Source organism: Lagenorhynchus albirostris, chromosome 2 (genome assembly GCF_949774975.1).
Source record: "Lagenorhynchus albirostris chromosome 2, mLagAlb1.1, whole genome shotgun sequence".
Taxonomy (NCBI): Eukaryota; Metazoa; Chordata; class Mammalia; order Artiodactyla; family Delphinidae; genus Lagenorhynchus; species Lagenorhynchus albirostris.
The window spans coordinates 33,742,987-33,763,758 of NC_083096.1; the positions used below are offsets into that span (position 1 = coordinate 33,742,987).

General features: G+C 55.7%; 1 protein-coding gene across 1 annotated transcript in view; it reads left to right on the forward strand.

The window, feature by feature from the left end:
• Nucleotides 1–20,772, forward strand: part of NFASC (neurofascin) — a 77,034-nt gene that overhangs the window by 31,555 nt on the left and 24,707 nt on the right. Inside the window, exons 14-24 of the mRNA XM_060129360.1 lie at nucleotides 29–176; nucleotides 1,407–1,531; nucleotides 3,700–3,801; nucleotides 4,092–4,289; nucleotides 5,104–5,174; nucleotides 6,519–6,741; nucleotides 8,735–8,850; nucleotides 10,473–10,677; nucleotides 11,851–11,973; nucleotides 13,062–13,235; nucleotides 15,682–15,696. Of these exons, the coding sequence (XP_059985343.1) occupies nucleotides 29–176; nucleotides 1,407–1,531; nucleotides 3,700–3,801; nucleotides 4,092–4,289; nucleotides 5,104–5,174; nucleotides 6,519–6,741; nucleotides 8,735–8,850; nucleotides 10,473–10,677; nucleotides 11,851–11,973; nucleotides 13,062–13,235; nucleotides 15,682–15,696 (1,500 nt within the window). The remainder of the gene's footprint in view (nucleotides 1–28; nucleotides 177–1,406; nucleotides 1,532–3,699; nucleotides 3,802–4,091; nucleotides 4,290–5,103; nucleotides 5,175–6,518; nucleotides 6,742–8,734; nucleotides 8,851–10,472; nucleotides 10,678–11,850; nucleotides 11,974–13,061; nucleotides 13,236–15,681; nucleotides 15,697–20,772) is intronic.

The following is a 20,772-nucleotide window of genomic DNA, read 5'->3' on the forward strand; positions in this document are numbered from 1 at the left end:
GAGACGAGCTCCGGGGGCTTCCCCACAGACCCCACCAGGATCTACCGCATGCCTGAGGACCAGGTCGCCAAAAGGGGCACCACGGTGCAGCTGGAGTGTCGCGTGAAGCACGACCCCTCCCTGAAGCTCACAGTGTACTGGCTGAAGGACGACGAGCCCCTCTACGTCGGGAACAGGTTTCTGCTCCCCCCTCCTTCCTTCCTGCTGCTCCTCTGGGGCGTTTTGTTTTCCTTTGCTCTTGGGGATGCATTGAAGAATGCAGGGAACCTGTGTCATGTGTGTCACTGGGGAACTGCTGAGGAGGGCGTGACAGCCTCAGCGACTCCCTCCACATCAGGCGAGACCCCCCTCCCACTGCAGCTTCCCCCCCTCCCCCGTCAGGGCTCTGCTTCTCTCTCCTCCTCCTCCCTCCCTCACTTCTTCTCTTGTCCTCCTCCCTTTATTTTGATCCTTTCCCTTCCTCCTTTTCACAGCCAGGACGCCCTCCCCATCCTCTCAGCCCTGCCTACAGCGCTCCTGTTCTCCAGCAGAGGGCACGGTTGGCCGAGCAGACTCTAACCCTTGTGGTTAATGGGGCTCTCCGCCCTTAATGCACCTGGGACCGCTTACCAGGCCCAGGCCTGCCCCACCCATCCATCATCCCACATTCGGATTTAATTGGAGTTGAGGGAGGGCCCAGGCATAGATAGTGTTTAAAAGTCCCCCCAGGTGTTTGTAACGTGCAGCTAGGGTTAAGAATGGCTGATCCGAGCCTCCCCTCAGGACTCCGTCCGTCTCGGGGCAGGTTGAGCATCGGTACCAGCTGTTTCCAGCGATGATCTGGTTTTCTGCAGGGGCGTAGCCTGTTGGGGGGTGCAGGCATTCTGGCCCTCAGCCATGCTCACAGTCAGCCCTGCTCTTTGGTGCCCTCCTCCCTCTGTGGGAGACAGTACAGAGGAGCCCGGGGCACCTGGGCTGAGCCTGGGCGTCAATCTGGGCTGAAGACAGAGCTGGAAGTACGAGAAGACCTGCCTTTTGGGCGTGGGCCTAACTGTGCCCTAATTCGGGAGGGGAGCACAGCACAGGAAAGGCACAGAGAGCAGACCCAGTGTGGGAACTGAGGACAGTGAATATGGGCCAGGGCCGCTTTGGCTCCACCCACTTTCCTGTCCCCTCCCGCAAGCACCATAAGTGCTCAAGGTGACATGAAGACCCTGCCTCTCTCGAAGCACTGAGGTGGAGCCTCACGTCCCCTAGGAGGGGCTGTGGCGGCCCAGCCCAGACTACAGCACCGCCTCCTCCCTTCTGACCCACCGTCCCCACTTCAGGGAGAAAGCAGCCGGGCAGTGCCCAGCATTCCTGCTGCCTGCCCCCTTCACTGTCACCCTCCTCACCTTCCTCCCAACCCCTCCCCGATACCTTTGCAGGATGAAGAAGGAAGAGGACTCCCTGACCATCTTTGGTGTGGCCGAGCGGGACCAGGGTAGCTACACATGCGTTGCCAGCACCGAGCTGGACCAAGACCTGGCCAAGGCCTACCTGACCGTGCTAGGTAACTGCCGCTGCCCACACTGGCGCTGATCCCCACCCCCTATTTCCCGAGGCCAGAGAAGCGGAGGACGGTTCCAAGGGCAGAGCCCGTGGTCAGCGAGCCAGCCAGGCCTGGTGATCCTCCCGCCAGGCCTGGTGATCCTCCTGCCTTCTGGTTTAAGGGTTAGGAAGCTGCTCCTTTCCGAACAAGCTGTGCTGGACGCCTTACCTCCTGAATGGAACCATTAACTTGCCCAAATCCTCACCTGAAGGGTGCCTGAAGGAGAGAGGGAGATGGACGGGGGGTTCTCATTGGGACCATTTTTACCAACTTTACAGCTAACTCTAAACCACTAAGTCAATTAAAACAATCCATCCTTGAAGCAAGACTGAACTTTGTGCTTGTCCTTCCAACACCCTCTGCTAGCCTTCCTCTCTGCACCCCTTTCCTGATGGGACTTCACAGGGTGCTGTGCATTTCGGGTGATCCTGTCTTGGCCTGCCCTCATGTCCAGGCCAGACTGTAAATACTAAGGCATCCCAGACCTGGGGACGGAGCCTCTCCCGTCCGGGGAAGCAAATCACCTCCTCATCTCTGCTGTCTCTGGGCCCCCTATTGCCATAACTCTCAGTGCACTCCTGTCCCTCAGCAGTGTCCCTGCATGGTCTCAGGGAACAGTGGGCCCAGGCACAGTCGTAGCATTGGGACAGGAAGGACCCAGGGTGTCTGCCCCCGGCTGTGGAGGGAGCACAGGCAGGCCTTTGTGAGGGTGGGGCACTCTCCATGGAAGTGGGGAGGGGTGACGCTGCGCGGGGACAGCTGTTCAGGCCTTGGCTACCTATTCCCACCCTTCGAGAACACCTTTATCCCCACATAACGTGCTAACCTGGATAACCCATCTTACCTTTGCAGCTGATCAGGCCACTCCAACTAACCGTTTGGCTGCCCTGCCCAAAGGTAATTCATACTAATCCCGGGGACCGTCGCCAAGCACTCGAGGTGTCTGGGAGGGAGGAGTCCAGGAGGAGGAAAGCACTGCCGGACAGGAGTGCTGTGTACAGGCAAGGGGCGGCCTGCCCCGCTCCCTGCCAAATCTGACTCCTCTGAAGAGGCCCACGTCACCTACCTTAGCCCATCACAGCCCGACTCCCGGCTTCCTGCTCCTTTCACAGACTGAGCTCCAAAGTCCGGCTGTCGCTCCCGCGTCCCCAGTCCCTTACCTCTGGCCACGCCCACCACTCCCTGGGGATGGCCTGTTCTCTTCCCCCAGCTTAGCCTCTGAAGTGTATTCAGTCAGGAAACCCACTTGCTTTGAGTTAGGCCCATCTTTTTTGCAGCCTTTCACATCTACTATACACCCATTTCCAATCCGCACACATTCGTGTGCAACACACATGAATGTGGGCTCCAGTGACTCACCTTCCAGATCCTTCCAGTAGCCAGCCAAAAGGTGGAAATAGCTGGCTCAAGGAGCCAGGATAGGAGAAAAAAATCACGCCCACCCTCAGCAGTCAGTGGCCAGATGCCTTTATCCCCAGGCCGGGAGGGCACGCACACACACTTAGGAAATCCAGTGAGACTGGAGCCCCAAAGAGGTGCTGCCCCCACCCTTGTTAGGGCCTCTGTCCATCACTGAAACTTCTAGACTGAGTCCCTGTCTCCTCCCTGGCCTGGTCCTCCGTCTTTGTCCCCTCTATTCCCTTAACTGGTCTGCCCTGCTCAGCTCTCCAAACACCCCCCCGGGCTCCTGCCCCCTCAGAGCCTCGGCACACTGAGTAGAAGTTAATTATGAGAAAATGAGACAAAATCCCAGACTTCTTCACCAGTTTTCCTAAAGGTTGTGAACATGGGTCTAATGCAAAGGGCAGCATTTCCCAAATGCTTGCACTCCGAGAACATCCACAGCAATGGGGTGGGTTGGCCCCAGCTCTCCCTGTGCCCTGCATTCCTTGATATTTTGGGGGTGGGGGTGGAATTCAGGGTTCTCTCTTTGTTCTTCCTTGAACCCTGAGGGAAGGGGGTGGTCCCTGTGCTGACCCTCCGGCACAGGCTGGGGTTGGTTCCTGCAGTGGTGACCTCAGCCCGCCAGAGTCCTGTCCGTGGGACAGTGTTCAGGGCTGAGGCCAGCACAGGGACAGGCCGGCTCTAACTCGGGAGGCCTGCGTGGTGTCTTCTCCCTCTGCTGCCAGGACGGCCAGACCGACCCCGGGACCTGGAGCTCACCGACCTGGCCGAGAGGAGCGTGAGACTGACCTGGATTCCGGGGGACGATAACAACAGCCCCATCACAGGTCAGCCGAGGCCCTGCACTGCTGTCCAGAAAAGGGGGACGGCAGCCCGGAAGCCGGAGGCCTGGCCCTGGTTTCTGGTCCCACTTCGGCCTCCCTTGACATGTGTCCTGGCCTGTTGACAGAAAGCGTGGAGGCCTTGGTTTCCCTTTCTGGGTTTTGGGAAGAATACCAGTGCCTTTGTCTACCCAAGGGAGATTATAAAGACTAATGGAAACCATGAAGGAGCGGTCTTGAGAAAGAACTCACTAACTCAGCTCCCCAAACAACTCTGTCTTCCTTTGCCCCCTCAGACTACGTTGTCCAGTTTGAAGAGGACCAGTTCCAGCCAGGGGTCTGGCATGACCATTCCAAGTTCCCAGGCAGTGTCAACTCAGCCGTCCTCCAGCTGTCCCCCTATGTCAACTACCAGTTCCGGGTCATTGCCATCAATGAGGTGGGCAGCAGCCATCCCAGCCTCCCGTCTGAGCGCTACCGAACCAGTGGAGCACGTGAGTGCTTGAGGGCTAACGGGAGGTGCTGAAGCCAGGTACCCCAAGTTCAGACTGAGTTCCCCCGGTCCCCAGCCACATGAATCTGGGCAAGTTACTTAACCTCTCCAAGGCTCAGCTTCATCATCTGTGAAACAGAGAATAATAACACCATCTCCGTCATGGGGCTGTTGTGAGGATTACGTTCGAAAATGGGATTCGGGTACTTACCGTGATGTGCATATAGCAAGCACACAATAAAAGTTAACTGTCATTTTTATTATTACTAATATTATGAATAACTCTTGATGCTCTGCTTCAAAGGGAAGAGCTATGGCAAAGATTTGCAGTAGGAATATATAATCTGGGGTTGCACCAGGTTTCTTAACACACTTGGGTAATGTTTAGATTTCCAAAATCATGCTGGTTCATTGAGGGTGGAGATGCTCCCCAAAAATGTTGAATGCCAGGGTAAACCAGTCTGGCATTAAACATGCTTAGTGGGTAATCCACACAGGGGATAAGCCACATTGAGTTGGCTGTACTGAGCATCTAAAGTGTGGAAAGCCTCATGATAAATGCTGTCTTGTAAGGGATTAAAATTCAAAAGAAATTATCCCTGCTTTGGGGGGTTTAAATCTTAGCTAGGAAGGCACATCAGCCTTATGAGAAAGTGGCAGAGCGAGTTCAGCTGCTTATGGGACAGAGTGTGTTGAGAGACGCTGAGAAAAGACAGAGCGTAGAAGGGAACAGTCAGGCTGCGGGAGAGAGGCTGCTTACTGTGCCCTGGTAATGCACAGACTGGGCTTGAACTTTGCATCCATTTGGATTCCAGCCCCTGAGTCCAACCCCTCTGATGTGAAGGGAGAGGGGACCAGAAAGAACAACATGGAGATCACGTGGACGGTAAGAGCCCCTCGCAGCCCATCCACAATGGGCTTGCTTGCCTCGCAGCCTGGGAGCCCTCGCCCTTCACACCCCTGTGACTCCAAGGCCGCAGGGTGGCTCAGACTACCTGGCTGGTGCGGGGGCTACTCGTCTCTGCATTGAGCATCCAGAAACCAAACAGGAGAACGTCTAAGAGCAACATTGAAGACGGGAGACAGGAGCAGAGATGACCAAGGAACAGAGACTGTCAGTCTGGCAAAATCAGACAGAGTCCTGCAGGATCAATGGGCTTCTTCAGAAGAGGGAGAAATTTAGATTAGTCTGTAGGAAAGATTTAGCCCAAACACCAGTACCTCGCTTTGGTGTGTTCTGGGGGCCCATCACTGGAGATTGCTGGGAGTGGGGAGAGACCAGCCTCTGAGTGGTCCTCCAGTGCCAGCCATCTGTAAGTCCAGGATGGACAAGGTGACACAAAAGATGTCCTCCGGGCCAGGATTGAAAAAGCTCATCTTCATCTCGGCTCACTGACCCACATTTTCCAAACCAAAACTGGGATATGTGGCCTCAAAATGACTTTTTTCCAAACCCCTTCCAAGTCTAAGAGATGCAAATTCAGCCACTGAAATATTAACATTTTTGTGCTGTTGATGTGAGTAGTGGAAACAGGGAGATAACAGAGTTTGGAATCACGACCATCCCCGTCTTCGGAGAGCCTGGTATCACAGCAGCCTTGGCAACTGGGCAGAGCCCAGACTTAAGACACCAGGACTCGTCTTGCAGGACCTTGCAAGGGTCGGTTCTTGGTCTACGGCTCTGTATTCCAGGCTCCCGGGGGACTGCTTCCTGGACCAGGCCCTTAGGGAACAAAAACAAGAGTTATGCTCACTCCCAGCTCCAGCCTTTTGGGAAGGACAGGGCAGACACGCAAGGATTATGTAGGACTGAAATCTGGAATTTTGCGTTCATTGGCAGCACGCATGCTGTCGCTGAACCAAACTCCCCCCTTGCTGACTTTGGAGACATTGTATCACTGTCCATATTTTGTTTTCTGGTTGCTGCATCACAGGAAAGAGTCCTGTCGACAATAAAGCTTTCGCTCCCTGTGCACCTGCCAGGCGGGCTGGCTGTGGAATCAGAGGGACTAGGGCTTGGGTGGAGAATCTGCGCGCTGCTGGCTTCACAGGACTCCAGGCTCTGGGGGGACTCAGAGTGGGGGCCACGGTCTCCCCAGCTCTGCCAGGGGGCTGGCCGCTTTTGGGCACTTTGGGGCAGGGTGCCTGGCACAGAAAGAGTGCGAGCCGGGGGTGGCTTGGGCTCCTCGCCTGCACCCTCTCCACTCCTGCCGTCTCTCTCCCTGCTCAGCCGATGAACGCCACCTCCGCCTTTGGCCCCAACCTGCGCTACATCGTCAAGTGGCGGCGGAGAGAGACCCGAGAGACCTGGAACAATGTCACTGTGTGGGGCTCCCGCTATGTGGTGGGGCAGACCCCTGTCTACGTGCCCTATGAGATCCGAGTCCAGGCAGAAAATGACTTTGGGAAGGGCCCTGAACCAGACACTGTCATCGGTTACTCCGGAGAAGATTGTGAGTACCCTCCCCTGTCCCCACCCAGGACCCTGACGGCTGGGCTGCACAGACCACCCTCACAGACCAGGAACCTCAGGGTGGGTCGGGGGTCTTCCGAGAGCATCCTGGGAGGACAGCCAGTTCCCAGGGAAGAGAAATCCCCTACAGTGACCTAGAGCAGACAGGCCCCAGGTAATGCCGGGAGCAGAGATGGTATCATCCGAACGCTAGTTAGTATTCTTGAACGTCATCACCTAGTCCAATACTCTCACTTTATCGACATGAAAACTGAGGCCCTGCAAGGGAAACCCCTGCCAATATTGCACAATAGCAAATGTCAGGCTTGAAAATAGAACCCAGGCCTTCTGATCTACCTTACTGCCAGGCCTTGCTAGCACCACGGACCATCCGTCCCAACGGGCCATAATTAGGCACCTCCACTGGAAGCAGGGCCACAGGCCAGACTCCTCCCTGGGCTCCCCAGGGGAATCCTTGAGGAAGCAAGGTCCACAGAGCCCCAGACTGGAACCCTCCAGACCAGGCACTGCAACATTCCCAGTGTCGCTCTGAGCCCTTGGAACTGAACACAAAAAGAGAAGTTCTTTGGAGGCTGTCACTGAGTAAATCAACACAATTCTGGGCATATATGTAGAAGTATGTGCCTGGCTTTCCAGATGGTGGTAGCCTCTCTACCCCCAGCACATCAATCCTGTAGGCTTTTGAGCAAAGCAACAGCGTCGGTGACACCCCTCCTGGTCAGGGCAATCCATGTCCTGGTGTGTTTGGGTCTGATCCAAGAAGAAATCATGTAGGTGGATGAGGTGACCAGAGGGAAGGGAGGAGAGAGTCTTGGGGAGGAGCAGAGTCACAAGGGCCAATGCTGGGGTCAGGAGTAGGGCCAGTGGGGTTCATAACGGTGAGATGGGAGTAAGTGAGGGTTGGGCGCTTCCCTGGAAGTGATTATGCATTGGACCCACTTGGGAGATAAGTAGACGGGATCAGCAGGCCCTCCGTCTGTCCCACGCCTCATCTGCACGGTGGCAGACACTTCCGGACAGAAGACGGTAGGGACTGCTGAAGGGTAAGTATGGAAAAGGCAGCATCTAGCCATGGACTTCACGGACCACCTCACAGCTTCCATCGCATCCGTGTACCCCTGCGGCAGATGCTTTAGAGAGAATGGGGCACAACTGCTTTTGCAGCAGAGTAGAGAACACGGGGGTGAGAACCAGTTATGGGGGAGAGAGGAGTGGCCCTCCCTTTGCAAGTAGTCACAGGATCAGGATCTTCTCCTGAACTTGGTTAGGGTGTCTTTAGTCTGTAGGTAACGTTTCCTGCAGGGCCCTGGCAGAAAATAAATGCCACTCCAAGGGGACTGTTTCTAATGTGAGGACAGGGTTAAGAGGGACAGCAGCAAGGTACAGCAAACCAGCTGGCGCGCCAGCAACAGCAGGAGGCTGTTATACCGCTCCGGCCCTGAGGGGCTGGTGGCGGGCGAGTCACCATGGCCAGCGAGGGCTGCCCTTGTGTAGAAGAGTGCACTACTGTCACCCTGCCTCCCCACAGATAGGCAGCCAGGGGGATAGATACCATCTTTCCTCTCCTGCCCTGGGAGCTCCTGTTGGGCAGACCCATCTGGAAGCCTGAGAACAGGGGAGCCCCGCTGACACGGTCCAGAGAGGACAAGCCTCCCAGGACCCAAAGCAGGGTGGGGAAGGGTGGCCAGTGGGATGGAGGGGCAAACAGAGACTCTGTGTGACGGTTGCACATAATTGCCCTCTAAACGCGTAGGCAGAGCCCTCCACCTGTGCTGCCGCCCTTTTGTCCTGAGCCTCCCCACACTCTTTCAAGTCCAGGCCGGTGGAGGAGGCATGGCCCCTGCCCTCAGGGAGTACCCAGTGTCCAGAGTGGGCTGGAGGTGCAGGCCAGCAGAGAACAAGTCGGAGGGGGCTCCGGAGTCAGGGGCCCAGCCCCGCCTGCATAACCAGCTCTCTGTCCCAACACATTGCAGATCCCAGAGCTGCACCCACTGATGTTAAAATCCGAGTCCTGAACAGCACAGCCATCAGCCTTCAGTGGAACCGCGTCTACTCCGACACGGTCCAGGGCCAGCTCAGAGAGTACCGAGTGAGGAAGCCAGCCCCAAGCCCTGTCTAACCACCCGGCTCGCTAACCAGGGCAAGGGGGTAGCAGATGCGGGCCATAAGATATGTGGAAGGGGTCCCTTGGGATAGCTGTTGGAGCCAGAGTTGGTTCAAGAAGACGATGTCTAGGGTTAGCTGTTCAAAAATACACCCAGAAAAAAATATATATACACCCAGATGTATCCTGCACCGGGTATGCTGAGAGATTCTGCTCAGCAGAAAATCATGTGAAGGGTGTTGGGTTTGGGTTGCCCGTACATAGCACATTATGCTTGTAATACATGTGTGTGGACACACATGTATCTTCAGAAGCAGTGTTGGGGCACCGCTGAGCTACACCCCTCCCCTCTCCTAACGGCCCCCGCTGGGCTGCTTGCCTCACCCGGTCTGATTTCATGAAGCCCCAACTAACCGGAAGAGCCACTAGAAGGGTACAAACCCTTCCCTGTTGTCACAGCCAACTCCGATTATCGAGGCCCTTGGCTTCCCCTGGCCACCTCTTCCATCCCTGACGTCTCTCTCTTTGAAAGGGAAGGGAGAGAAAACCCAGGGTATGCAAGGCTCTCCCTGATGAGTAGCTCTTTTTAAAACTTCCTGGGGAGGCTGTAGCCCCGGAGTAACACAGGCTTAGGGGTCATCGAGAGTTGGCTGATGGACAGTTGGGGGCACACAGAGGGAGTCAGTCTCTTCTCGGGAAATGGATTTGGTAGGTAGGGGAAGGAAGGCAAGGTGATATATATGCTTAAATGAGCTCTTCCCCAACTTGCACCCTTAACCTACTTGCCTAGAGATTTTTTTGGCTAAAGCTCCCTTTGGGTCCCCCTCTTAAGTCTGGACTTCCTCCTTACCTTGCCCTTGGGGGCCCCGGGTGATGCTCGTGTGACAGCTGACCTGGGGCTTCTCCTCCACTGCTCATCAGACCCCGTGTCTCAGACTCTCTCGACTGTACCTGTGACACTACCGCCTTGCACAGGCCGTCCCATCCCATCCGAGCTCTTGCCACCCCACAGCCCGGTCTCCCATTGGCTTGGACGTGTCACTATCCTAAAGGTCTTTAAACAGTATTAAAAGGAACCATTTGACTTCAATGGATTAGATCAACCCTTTCTTATATTCAGACTTCCGGGGGTAACCTGCTGCTTTTCAACTCCTGCCCGCTGCCAATCTAAACCATACTAAATCTAACTCAAGGTGATGCGGTCTTTGAGCACGGAAAAGAGCTTTCCGTGCCTGGACCCTCGGCTCAAATTTGTGGTTCTGGCACGGACTCCCTGAGCAACCTATTCCCAGCTTGGAAAGAAGTCTCAAGACGGAGCCGCTCAGCTGTCAGTTGGGCTGACTTGCCTGTTCCCCAGAGAGGCGACATGGCTCAGAAAATGATTGAAACCAAAAACTCTCATTTTGTTTGACATCAGTCCCCACTCACTAGTGGCTAATGTATGGGGACTGTCAGGACACCCCCAGCCCTCTGTGGGCCGGACGAGGTCGTCGGGGGTTTGGAGCCTGTGGCCAGCAAAGGGAACACCGGTCACCACGAGCACCACCACTAACAACTAACCTGGCCCTGCCTGGCCGAACCCTTACCGGCCTGCCTCTGTCCTGAAGGCCTACTACTGGAGGGAGAGCAGCTTGTTGAAGAACCTGTGGGTGTCTCAGAAGAGGCAGCAAGCCGGCTTCCCCGGCGACCGCCTCCGTGGCGTGGTGTCCCGCCTCTTCCCCTACAGTAACTACAAGCTGGAGATGGCTGTGGTCAATGGGCGAGGCGATGGGCCTCGCAGTGAGACCAAGGAGTTCACCACCCCGGAAGGAGGTAGGTCCGGCCGCAGCTCCCTGGGTAGGGCAGGACGAGGGTGGCGCGGCCAGGTGGCCCTGAGCGGCTCCAGCGTGGCTCGGCCTGGACCACGCAAATTGACCTCTGCCTGACCTCAAGGAGGGATGACCTGCAAGCTGAGCAGCTCCGGCTGTGCTCATGGAGCACCGTCACCAAGGCGGCCGCCCTGACGGGAGATTGTACGTCAAGACGAGACTGTGCTGGCTGCTGACATGATTCCAGACGGGATGTGCACACGGACTCCCGAGGGCACTGCGGGAGCCGGGGCTGCCTGCCCGCCACCTCCTGAGGGAGCTCAGGCACCTTGACCCCAAGAGGCACCTGGTTGGTTTGCCGTACCCGAGGACCTTCACTCTTGTTACACCACTGTAGTCAAGAGACTGCCCCGCAGTGGGTGGCCCGGTCCTAGGAGGCAGACACCTGCCGAGGTCCTGGCGCATCTCCTGTTCCTGCCAGCCCTCTTGAACCAGCTGGGCAGTGGCTTTGCCCTCTCCTGTTTCTCCTTTCTCCCTTCTTAACTATTATTTTCCCCATTCTTCTTCTCTTCCTCCTTTGTCCTCTCCTCTGTTCTCCCCTCTTGTTTCTTTACTCCTGTCTCCCCTCCTCGTCTGGTTCTCATCACCAGCCCCGCCCCATTGCTCATGCTCTTGGCACCATCCACATGTTCCATCGTGGGTTTCTCTCTCTTCTCCCCTGAACCCGGCATTCTCAGCCCAGAGGCCAGGGCCTGACGCTTGGGCCCAGCGGTGAGAATCCTTTCTGAGGATTGGGAACTGCAGCCTCTATTACCAAACGGCTAAAACCGGTTCCCTGCCTGGGAATGACTGCCCACCTTGGAGGTTTCTTTGCAGGATCAGAGCCTAACATGTGTTGAATCCAGGATAGTTGCTAAAGGAGAACTTGACTGACTTCTTCCCCACGTAAACCGAGTCCGAGCCGTGCTTGTCCTAGATCTGGGGAAACGCCGTCCTGGATGGGGCGATGGGCGCTGGCCACCTCGTAGTTCTCTGGGTTCTGCCTTAACAGTGATCCAGCACGGGGGTTGCCCAGAGGTCAATGCCTTCATACTTGTGCTTTGTTTTTTGTGTTTTCTTCATCTTGCCCGCCCCTCTTCTCTCCCCCATCTCCCCCACTCTCTCCTCCTTCCCCAAGTACCCAGTGCCCCCAGGCGTTTCCGAGTCCGGCAGCCCAACCTGGAGACAATCAACCTGGAATGGGATCATCCAGAGCACCCCAATGGGATCCTGACTGGATACACTCTCAAATACGTGGCCTGTACGTTCTGCCCTTCTTTCTCTTGGATAACCTGAGAATCAGAAACCCCATTCTCAACACTTTTCCTAAGGAATCAAGGTAGAAAGCCTGTGGGTACAGAGGTCGTTGTGGAGGGATAGAGGGGCCAGGGAAAAAGTTTCCTGTAGGGTTAGCGGAGGCAAGTGAGACCCAATCCCTGCTCTTCTGACACACCTCCTCCTGCAGGGAGCTTCCAGTCGGCCCAGTGAGACAGGGGACTTCCGGTTTGATGAGGGATTCAACCCCTGCCCTCAGGAATCTTAGAGTCTCTAACACCTACAAGTCTAGGAGAGAAGTTTCCTTACCTGATGGACCTTCCATCCGATGGGGCGGATAGTACGTGCATAAGAATCCAGGGGACACCTTAATAAGGTGCCATTTATGGTAAGGCAGCTGTATGTAGAGCTGCCATGGAACTGGGAGTGGCTCAGTCAGGAGCCTGGGTCTGGACGACCTCACCTAAAGAGTTCAGCATCACCAGGCAGGGACAGGAGTGTCATTCATTTGAAAAACTTTAAGTCTCCTAAAGTGGGTGATAATGTGCCTCAATGTGAAGCTCAAAGGACGGGTACTGTGCTGTTGAGGATTTTAATAGCCAACTGTGTGCGTGGTCCTGAATCCATCTCTGGACCTGACCTTCCCCCTTTGAGGTATTTGACAAAGGAGGCCTTTTACAAAGGAGGCATTAACAATGAAAAGCTCTAGTGGTTCTGCCCTAGTTCTGTTTGAAAGGAAAAAAGGAACTTCAAGTTCTGTTCTTGTTGAAAGGGCTCGAGGATTAAAAATTGAATCTTTCCGAATCAGCCGCATAACTTTGCACTGAGCTGGCGATAATGAGATCAGTGGAAAAGTGTTACCCTGGTGCGTCATCAAAGAGCCGGAAAGGAGTTCTTGCACAGCCCTCGGCCTTTGAATCACCTCCCTCCCCTGAGTCCTTAAGATCACGGGCAGGTTCCACGGGTTCCCTTCCCAGCAGAGTCGGGAAGGCTTCGTCCTTCCAGCTGCAGATCATATAACCCATCATGGTCAATGTTGCTAAAGTTCAATTCCACTTACCTGTCTCTCCCCAGTTAATGGAACCAAAGTAGGAAAGCAGATAGTGGAAAACTTCTCTCCCAATCAGACCAAGTTCACGATGCAAAGAGCAGACCCCGTGTCGCGCTACCGCTTTTCCCTCAGTGCCAGGACGCAGGTGGGCTCTGGGGAAGCAGTCACAGAGGAGTCACCAGCACCCCCGAATGAAGGTAGGTGCACTGCGGCAGCCTCGGGGCGAATGGTCCCGGGGAATTCAGATGCCTAGAGAAACACTCACTCGGCCTCTGGCCTCCCCGGCCTCCTGGGACGGAGAGGCTGCAGGCCCTCGAGCCCTCCAGAGGAGGGAGCCACCCTGTGTGCTGAGAGGTAGGTACCGGCGATGTATGTGGAAAACACATCTTCTTACTGATGCAGTCAGACCTGGATCCCGACTTGGCCTTAACTTACTCAGCTACTTAACATCTGTGATCTTTCCTTCTGGTGGGGGAATAGGGAAGAGAGTGTGAATCGTAGCTGAGTTGAGGGGATGAGAGAAAGCATACTGGAAGTAACTGTGCTCACGAACTCCAAAGAGCAGTGAAGATGCTCGCCTAGTGAGGGAGGCAGCAGTACAATGGAGACCGCCCCGTGAGGGATCTGGGGGTGCCCCTTCTTCTCTCGAGGATGCGTGGCGCCGAGAAGAGAGGGAAACAGCTGTGACTGAAGCTAATTGCCGGGATCACGAGTAGAGCAGGAGGTGTAGTCCCTGTAGTCCCTCCTTGCCTCCTGAATTGAGGGAGTTGTCAGGCTGAGGAGAGGAAAGGGGGTTTGGAAACAGCCATTTGCCAAACCAGCTCCACAGAGAGCACGTGAGTTCCTCTCCTGGGTTCTGGCATCTAGCAGCGTCGCACCCCGCCCCAGAGCTGCACCTGCCTGAGAACTCCACTAGAGGGGGCTCCAGGCCCATCTGCACACGTTATGGCTTCTAGGAACCTCTCGGGCAGACGAGCCGCTAGAAGCCTCGATATTGGCAGATCCCCTATGACAGCGGGTGGAGGCTCTGCCTCTCCAGAGGTACCATGGTCTCTTCAAAGGCCATTTCCTGAGCACCCACAACATGAGGTGCCAGACGCTGTACCCAAAACAAGGGCTGTAAAGCTAATAAGCTCACAGTCTAGAAGGAGGGACATCCACAGGAATATCTAATTGTAATTCACCATGAGCTGTGCATGTCTAGATGGCAGAAGTGCAGTGGCTGTGCAGGGGAGGGGGGTTGATTCTACAAGGGAAGACTTCAAAGAAGGGGTGATGTGATTAGGAATCCTTGAAGCTGACAACAGGTTATCCTGTCTAGTGCTTTCCCCAGAAGGCTGAGGTCCGGTGGCCTGACCCTGGCCTGATTGGCCCTCCTGAGCACCGGTACCCCCAACCCAGGAGAGGAGCGGTGCTTCCAGGCCCTGCTGCCTCTGCTGCCTTACCCCAGGCTCCCAGTGCAGCTTCATAAGCAGCCCTGCATCCCTCCCCAGGCCCCACTTCCCTGGCCAGTAGGCCAGCACTGAAGCAGAGAGGAGAGGGGGCAGGCAGAATGTAGAGGAAGGCTGACAGTGCTTTGTCTCCACCTCTCTGCTCTTGTAAACCAGGAGTGAGCTACACAGTAAGCTCCCCTCCTAGTGTACCCTTCCAATCTCCTGGGGACTTGGGCAGTTTATTAGGGCTGGGGGACTTTGGGTAAGTGGTTAATATATGCCTGTTACCAAAGGCCAGGCCAGGGATGATGCACTTCCTTGATTACTTAATTCTGTAAGGAGATACATAAAGAGAGCCTCTTCTCCCTCCCCGTCTCCCCCCATTACAGAACATCAGATAAACAAAGCCCCGTTACCGGCCCCAGTGACCACCCCAGGGAAGGATCTTCAGCTCCAGGGGATAGGAGAACAAAGAGAGACTTTCTTCTCAACCTAGGGGCTTGCGGCAAATTCAGGAATTCCTTTTAGGGCTCTCAGTACCCAGCTGAGTTTCTTACTTCATATAATACAACGGGGCAGCAGGACAGCAGGACAGTGGCTCCGGGCTCCAGTCCATCACACGCCCCAGCCTTCCGAGGCTGAGCTGGTGTGGGGAGCGTTCAGCCAGCCAAATGCGCTCCCTCTCACCCACCCCCCACCCCAGCACTATTCAGCGCCTGCCCCTGGGGATGAAGGAACCGTCCTCTTGACAGGCGTTGATGTCCTCCTAAACCACCTGTACCTTATGCCTTCAGTTCCTGGCGTCACTGAGGGTTACCCAGACTCCTTCACCCCAGCGCAGCTAGGAAAGGACACACCCTTCGAGAAAGACCTGGGAATATAGCACTCGAGGTGGACTGTTTCTGCTGCCACCTCTTAGCTGTCCTTGAGTAGAGGCAGAAACGAGTATATTAGAAAGGTTTCCAGGACCCAGGAAAGTTTTCCGTAGGAACGTGCCAGACCCCAGTGGAGTTGAACATGATCCCCGAACACCAGGTGGCATCCTCAGGGCCGTGACCAGCACTTGGCCACACCGTCTGGGTCAGATTTGAGCCAGAACCTTCTCTGTCCTGTGATTGCTTGTCTTGTGGTTTCACCTGTGCTGTTTTCTCTTCCCTCTCGTTCTTTCGCCCTCTCCCTCTCTGGCTATCTTGGGCGCTGTGTTCTGAAGCTGCTCCAACCGCAGGTACCGTACCAGCAGCGGAGGTAATGGGCATGGCATGGGGCGATTCAGGTGGAGTCCAGCCCAGCCAGAGTGGAGAAGGAGGGAGAGGCTTGGGGTGAAAGCATGCTCCGGACTCACCCTTTCAGTGGTTGGGAAGCCAGACTCTCCAGGAGGATGTATGTGGAGGATGGGACCAGAGGAGATCAAACACATTCTCCTCCCTTCGCTAGAGAAGGAGGTTGGCTTAGAAGGGGCCCCACATGCATAGGCTGCAGACCTGTTCTCTGGAGCTGCAACTTTCTCTGAAGCTGAGTGATTACTTTCCCTGAGCCACCTGGGGCCTTGGCCAGGCTTGACATCTCAGAGCACAGAGAAAGGGTCCACAGCCTTTGGGTGGCCAGCTGCGCCCTAGAAGGAGTGGGGGCAGCTGGCTCCTGTCTCCTGGTCAGGCTGCCATCCCCTGAAAGGGTGGCCTGTGGGGGAGCACGCCGTGCATGCTGGCCTTGCATGCTGCATGGGGCCTGGCACCAGCTCTGCCACCCACCATGGCTTCTAGTCAGTGAGAACGAGTCTGCATGTCCCAGGACCTGGAGTCTCAGTGGACACCATGCACTGATGGCCCGCTCACCCCTCAGAAACCCAGCTTCTCAGAGTCTTGGGTGTTAAGAACAGTCTCCACTCTTGGGGTCTGGGAGGTGGACGCACAGTGAGGAGTCGGGCAGGCAAGTCTGGAGCAGGAGATGACCTGCTAGCCAAGGTCCTTGTCTCAAGTCCTCATGTTGTGGGTTTGAGGAACATCACCACCGAAGGCCGGTCCTCAAGCTGGAGGAACTAGGCAGGGGCCTCAGGGTGCCTTCCGCTGCCCTCCTTTGAGGCAGAACCAAGGCTATAGGGCAAGGGTTTGCCGGAGCCTTCTCAGGCTCCAGGCAGCAGGGAGAGCCGAGAGCCGGGTGAGGAACTGGAGGGTTGGCTTAGGAAGAGGACGCCACCTTACCCGGTTTGGTTCCCCTCCACCTTCGCTCATTTACCGCCCCCCGCCCCGCTATTTTAGGTTGATTCTGTTTCTGTTGCGCACCCTGCTTCCTTTGTTTGCGTTTGCTCCGCCAGTCAGATCTGGGTGGTGCGCTGCCATCATCCTTCCCACCCCCAGTCCTCTCCATCCCCCCCGCCCCCAAATAACCCAGGCCTGCAGGGGCCAGTGCCTCCCCACCTCTGCTGGGATGTGAGGCAGAGAGGTGTCTTGGGCCTGGAGACCGGGAGAAAGCCATCCTTGCAGTCTGGGAGTGGCCCTAACTTTCTGATTCAGGTTTGCATAAGGGTTTCCCCTGGGACTATTATAGCAGGTGCTCAGGGCAGCCGAAGCGACTTAGTGGAGATGGAAGGGGAGATGCAGGGAGGCTACCACATGAATCACCTAGACGCTCTTTGGCCAAGCAGCTCGCAGTCCACCTTCCCCATTCTGGCACCCAGGACCCAAAGCAAGTGGATCTGGTCGCGGGGAGTATGCTTTGCTCAGTGGGCATCCGTGCCAGTCTGTGCTGCCCCTCTCGTGTGTGGCAGGTATGAGGGGGATGGATGTAATTCCAAACACCCCACTTCCTACTTCTCGTTTAGGAAAGATCCAAGCTCACCCTGGTGTGCAGAGGCTGCCAGGGCCTCTGTCCTTCGGTCGGATGTGTTTCCTAGGCTCCAGCTTCCATGTGACATGGTGGTAGAGGCACAACGCGCATCTTGGTAAATGAGCTGTGCTGGTAACATCAGCCGTTCCCAGCCTCAAATGCATAAGAACCTCCTGCACAGTCTGCAGGTGCGAGGTGATGGCGCTCAGGTTCTATACTGGTGACGCGGGCCTGGAGTCCAGCCCGCTGCTCCCTTCCCTCTCATCTTCTCCAAACGTGGGCATTCTCCCCCGCAGGCTGATCTGTTCCTATCTCACCCGGTAAAGGTAATCCCTGTTATGCACCCCTATCTTCAGTCTCTTAGGGTTGCTGCCCATCTGTCCTGGCCATCTGTGATTTGGCCAGGGTGGTCCGTGCACCAGGTGGACATGTTTGGACTGAACCCTCCACCTTGGAATGTCTGGAAACTGCTGTCCTTGTCTTTGACTCGGCTCAGATCTGCCAGTGTTTGGTGGGCAGCTCCAGGGCAGGTTCTGGCAACGAAAAATGAATAAGAGACGTGTTGTCTTAATTTTCTCCATCTCCTGCGTGGTGTCGCCCAAAACTCTTGTGGAAAACCCTTGGCCGTAGCTGGGGTGCCTTCCAGTGTGCATTAGGTAAGCCATTAGGTTGACACTGCCTTCAGGTAGGGGTCCTGTGCTTCCAGCTCCAGGCCCACTGTGGCTCCCCATTACTCGCGGTCGCCAGGCTGGTGGTCTCCACTGGGCAGTGACCAGGGTGGTTCTCCAGCCCATAGTTCCTGCTGTGGCTGAAGATGACCCCCTAGCCCAGCAACGAGTCTGTCCAGCCTGTGGGCCACTCTGACTGTAAGGCCCGCTTCTGGTCCTTATTCCCCGTTTATCTGCTACCCCCACCCCGCCCCAGGGGTTGAAATCATCTGAATCCCCTTAGACCTGAGCGCTGGACAGTTTCCCATGGAAAACCTGCCCTCCCCTCCCACCTATAACAACTCACTCACCTGACCCTTCTGTCCCTTCCCTCAGAACCTTGCCTTCTTACCTCTGCCCTCCCAGTCTCTCTGGCCCTGTCCAACCCTGGGACAATAGACACAGCTAATGAGTAGGCCAGAGAGGATGCTGATTTACCAGCTGGGACCTCAGCCAGCCCAGAAGGTGTCTTCTCCGCTGTGCCTCCAGTGCCGGGGACCCTCTGGGAGGACGCCTGGAAGCGCCTCCTTTCCTCCCACCCCCTTCTGGTCCCCTCTCGCTAATACCTGATTGTTGCTGCTGAGCTGAAGGCTAAGCATCTAGGTTGCCATCATCAAAGGAAACCCTTCCTCCTGTCACAGTTGGCAGAGGGAGGGGAGGAGAGTGTGGAAGCATCCTCAGTCATTGCTCATTCTTGTCTCTGCCCAGCAGGGCCCAGGAAGAAACTCGCTCCAGCCTAGCCTCTCTCAGCATCTCTGTTTCTAGGGCTGCTCGCTGGAGCGCCCGGGGAAGCGTGTGGGCCTGGCTGTAGGCCCTGTGTGAGCATGAGTGTGTGTACCTGCTTGTATGAGGACCAGGGCCCACGTGAGAGTGTGAATAGCTTCCGGGTGCCGGGAAATGCAGCACCACTGTGCACATGAGAAGGGAAGCCCACGTCTCTGCACTGCACAGAGTGGGATGATTTAACTTTAAAGGCATTTTCAGTTTTTTGATGACGCCTTTTAAATAGTCATAGCAAAGGGGAACCTTGTGAACATTGCAGTTGCCAGAAATTATTAGAAAATACACTATTGATAAGGAGCCAGAGCAGAGCAGTCCTATCCAGATGGACAAAAGAGCTTCTCAGGGTTCCTTCCAGCCGCTCAGAACAGCAGGAAAAGCCCATGTGTGTTCCGTGGCCACGGGAGCTGCCAGGCATCAGGCCTGAGAGAGAGCTCACCTTTGCCTTGTGATCTCTCAGGCCCTTGTGTGTGTGCGTGTGTGTGTGTGTGTGTGTGTGTGTGTGTGTGTGTGTGTGTGTCTTGGTGGATGGGATAGGCGAATTCCCGCAGGCTGAGCTCTTACAGCGCTGAGCTTGCATTCCAGGCCTGGGGCCACCTTGGACTGAAATACATCCTTGAATACTGACTGTGAGAGGGAGAGTTTTTCCCACCGCACGTTCCCCTCCCCCCACCCCTCCCTGATGTCTGCGAGTTGACTGGGGTTTGGGGAATATAGCGCAGTCTGCCTTCACCTTGCCCAGGAATCTCTGGAATGCATGGGGCACAGTCAGCGGCCCAGTGTGACTTCTGTGGTCAGCACCCTCAGGCCCAATAACGCCTCTGATCTTACAAATAGGGAAGCGACTGGGATCCCGGGAACAGTCCCTCCTTCTCTATGGAGGACTTGTAATATTGGAGTCCCCGGGGGAATGAAAGGGCTTCTGTTGGTCAGGCCCTTGTTGAGAAGACTTAGGATCTCTTGATTCTTTCTTGAGAAAGGCTTTCTGGCAATTTTCTCTCTGGTTCCCTCGCTGCCCTGGCTCCCTTCTGGAGAGCGGGGATAGTATTTTCCTGATCTTCTGCAGATTTGGAATAAGGTAGGATATCACTCTTCCTTGAAAGTTAGAGTTACCTACTTATGTCTTAACATCACTGCCTTCTGCCCGTCAGCAGTGACGCTAGAAAGTAGACTGCGGTCAGATCACAGGAGATAGTGGGCAAGGAGGAGAGGCAGCTCTGTCTCTCTCTGATTTGCCCATCATTCTTCTCATACCCTAAGCTTTAGCAATACTGGAACTAAAGAGTAATAGGCCAGCCCTTTGTTAGTGTCCACAACCCTTCTGTAGAAGGAAAGACGGTCTATGGAAATGTTGTCATGATAGACTTAGCCCCTTAGCGTTGACTGATGACAAAGGGTAGCTTTGGATGGGAGATGAGGAAGTAAGAGGTAGTGCAGATTTGAACTTCTCTGAAGATTTATGCTCTTTTGCATTTATGCTCTTTTGGGGATTTCTACATCTACTGTGGGCTGGGAAGATGGTGCTACTGAGCGCAGGCCACACTGTGAGTCCATCAGTGCCCTTTTCCCACATTCTAATCAAAGGGAAAGGGCTTCCGGTGCCCAGACCCCAGATGCCCTAGAGAGAAAGGCAGTTACTACAAGTCAGGGTGGATTGGGGTAATCTGGGACCGTCGCTGGACAGAGAAGAAGGGAGGAGAGGCCAGGGAATGAACAAGAGCTGAGAGCCTGGGGAGGGGCTGGCGGTGGAGGTAGGAAAGACGAACCAAGGTGCAAGTCTTGCCCACAGAGTGGGGATCGTTCTCTCTCTCTGTCACTGGGTTTGGGTGGTGGTAGAACTCAAGCAGGCAGGAGAGGGGGTGATTTGGGCGTGAAGGGGTGGGAATGGCAGGCTTCCCGGTGCTCCTGCAGGGCAGGGCCCCGCAACCTGCCCACCTCCGAGGCCGGGGCTCCAGGCCTGGACCCAAGTGGCGCTGCTTGGCCTGTGCTGG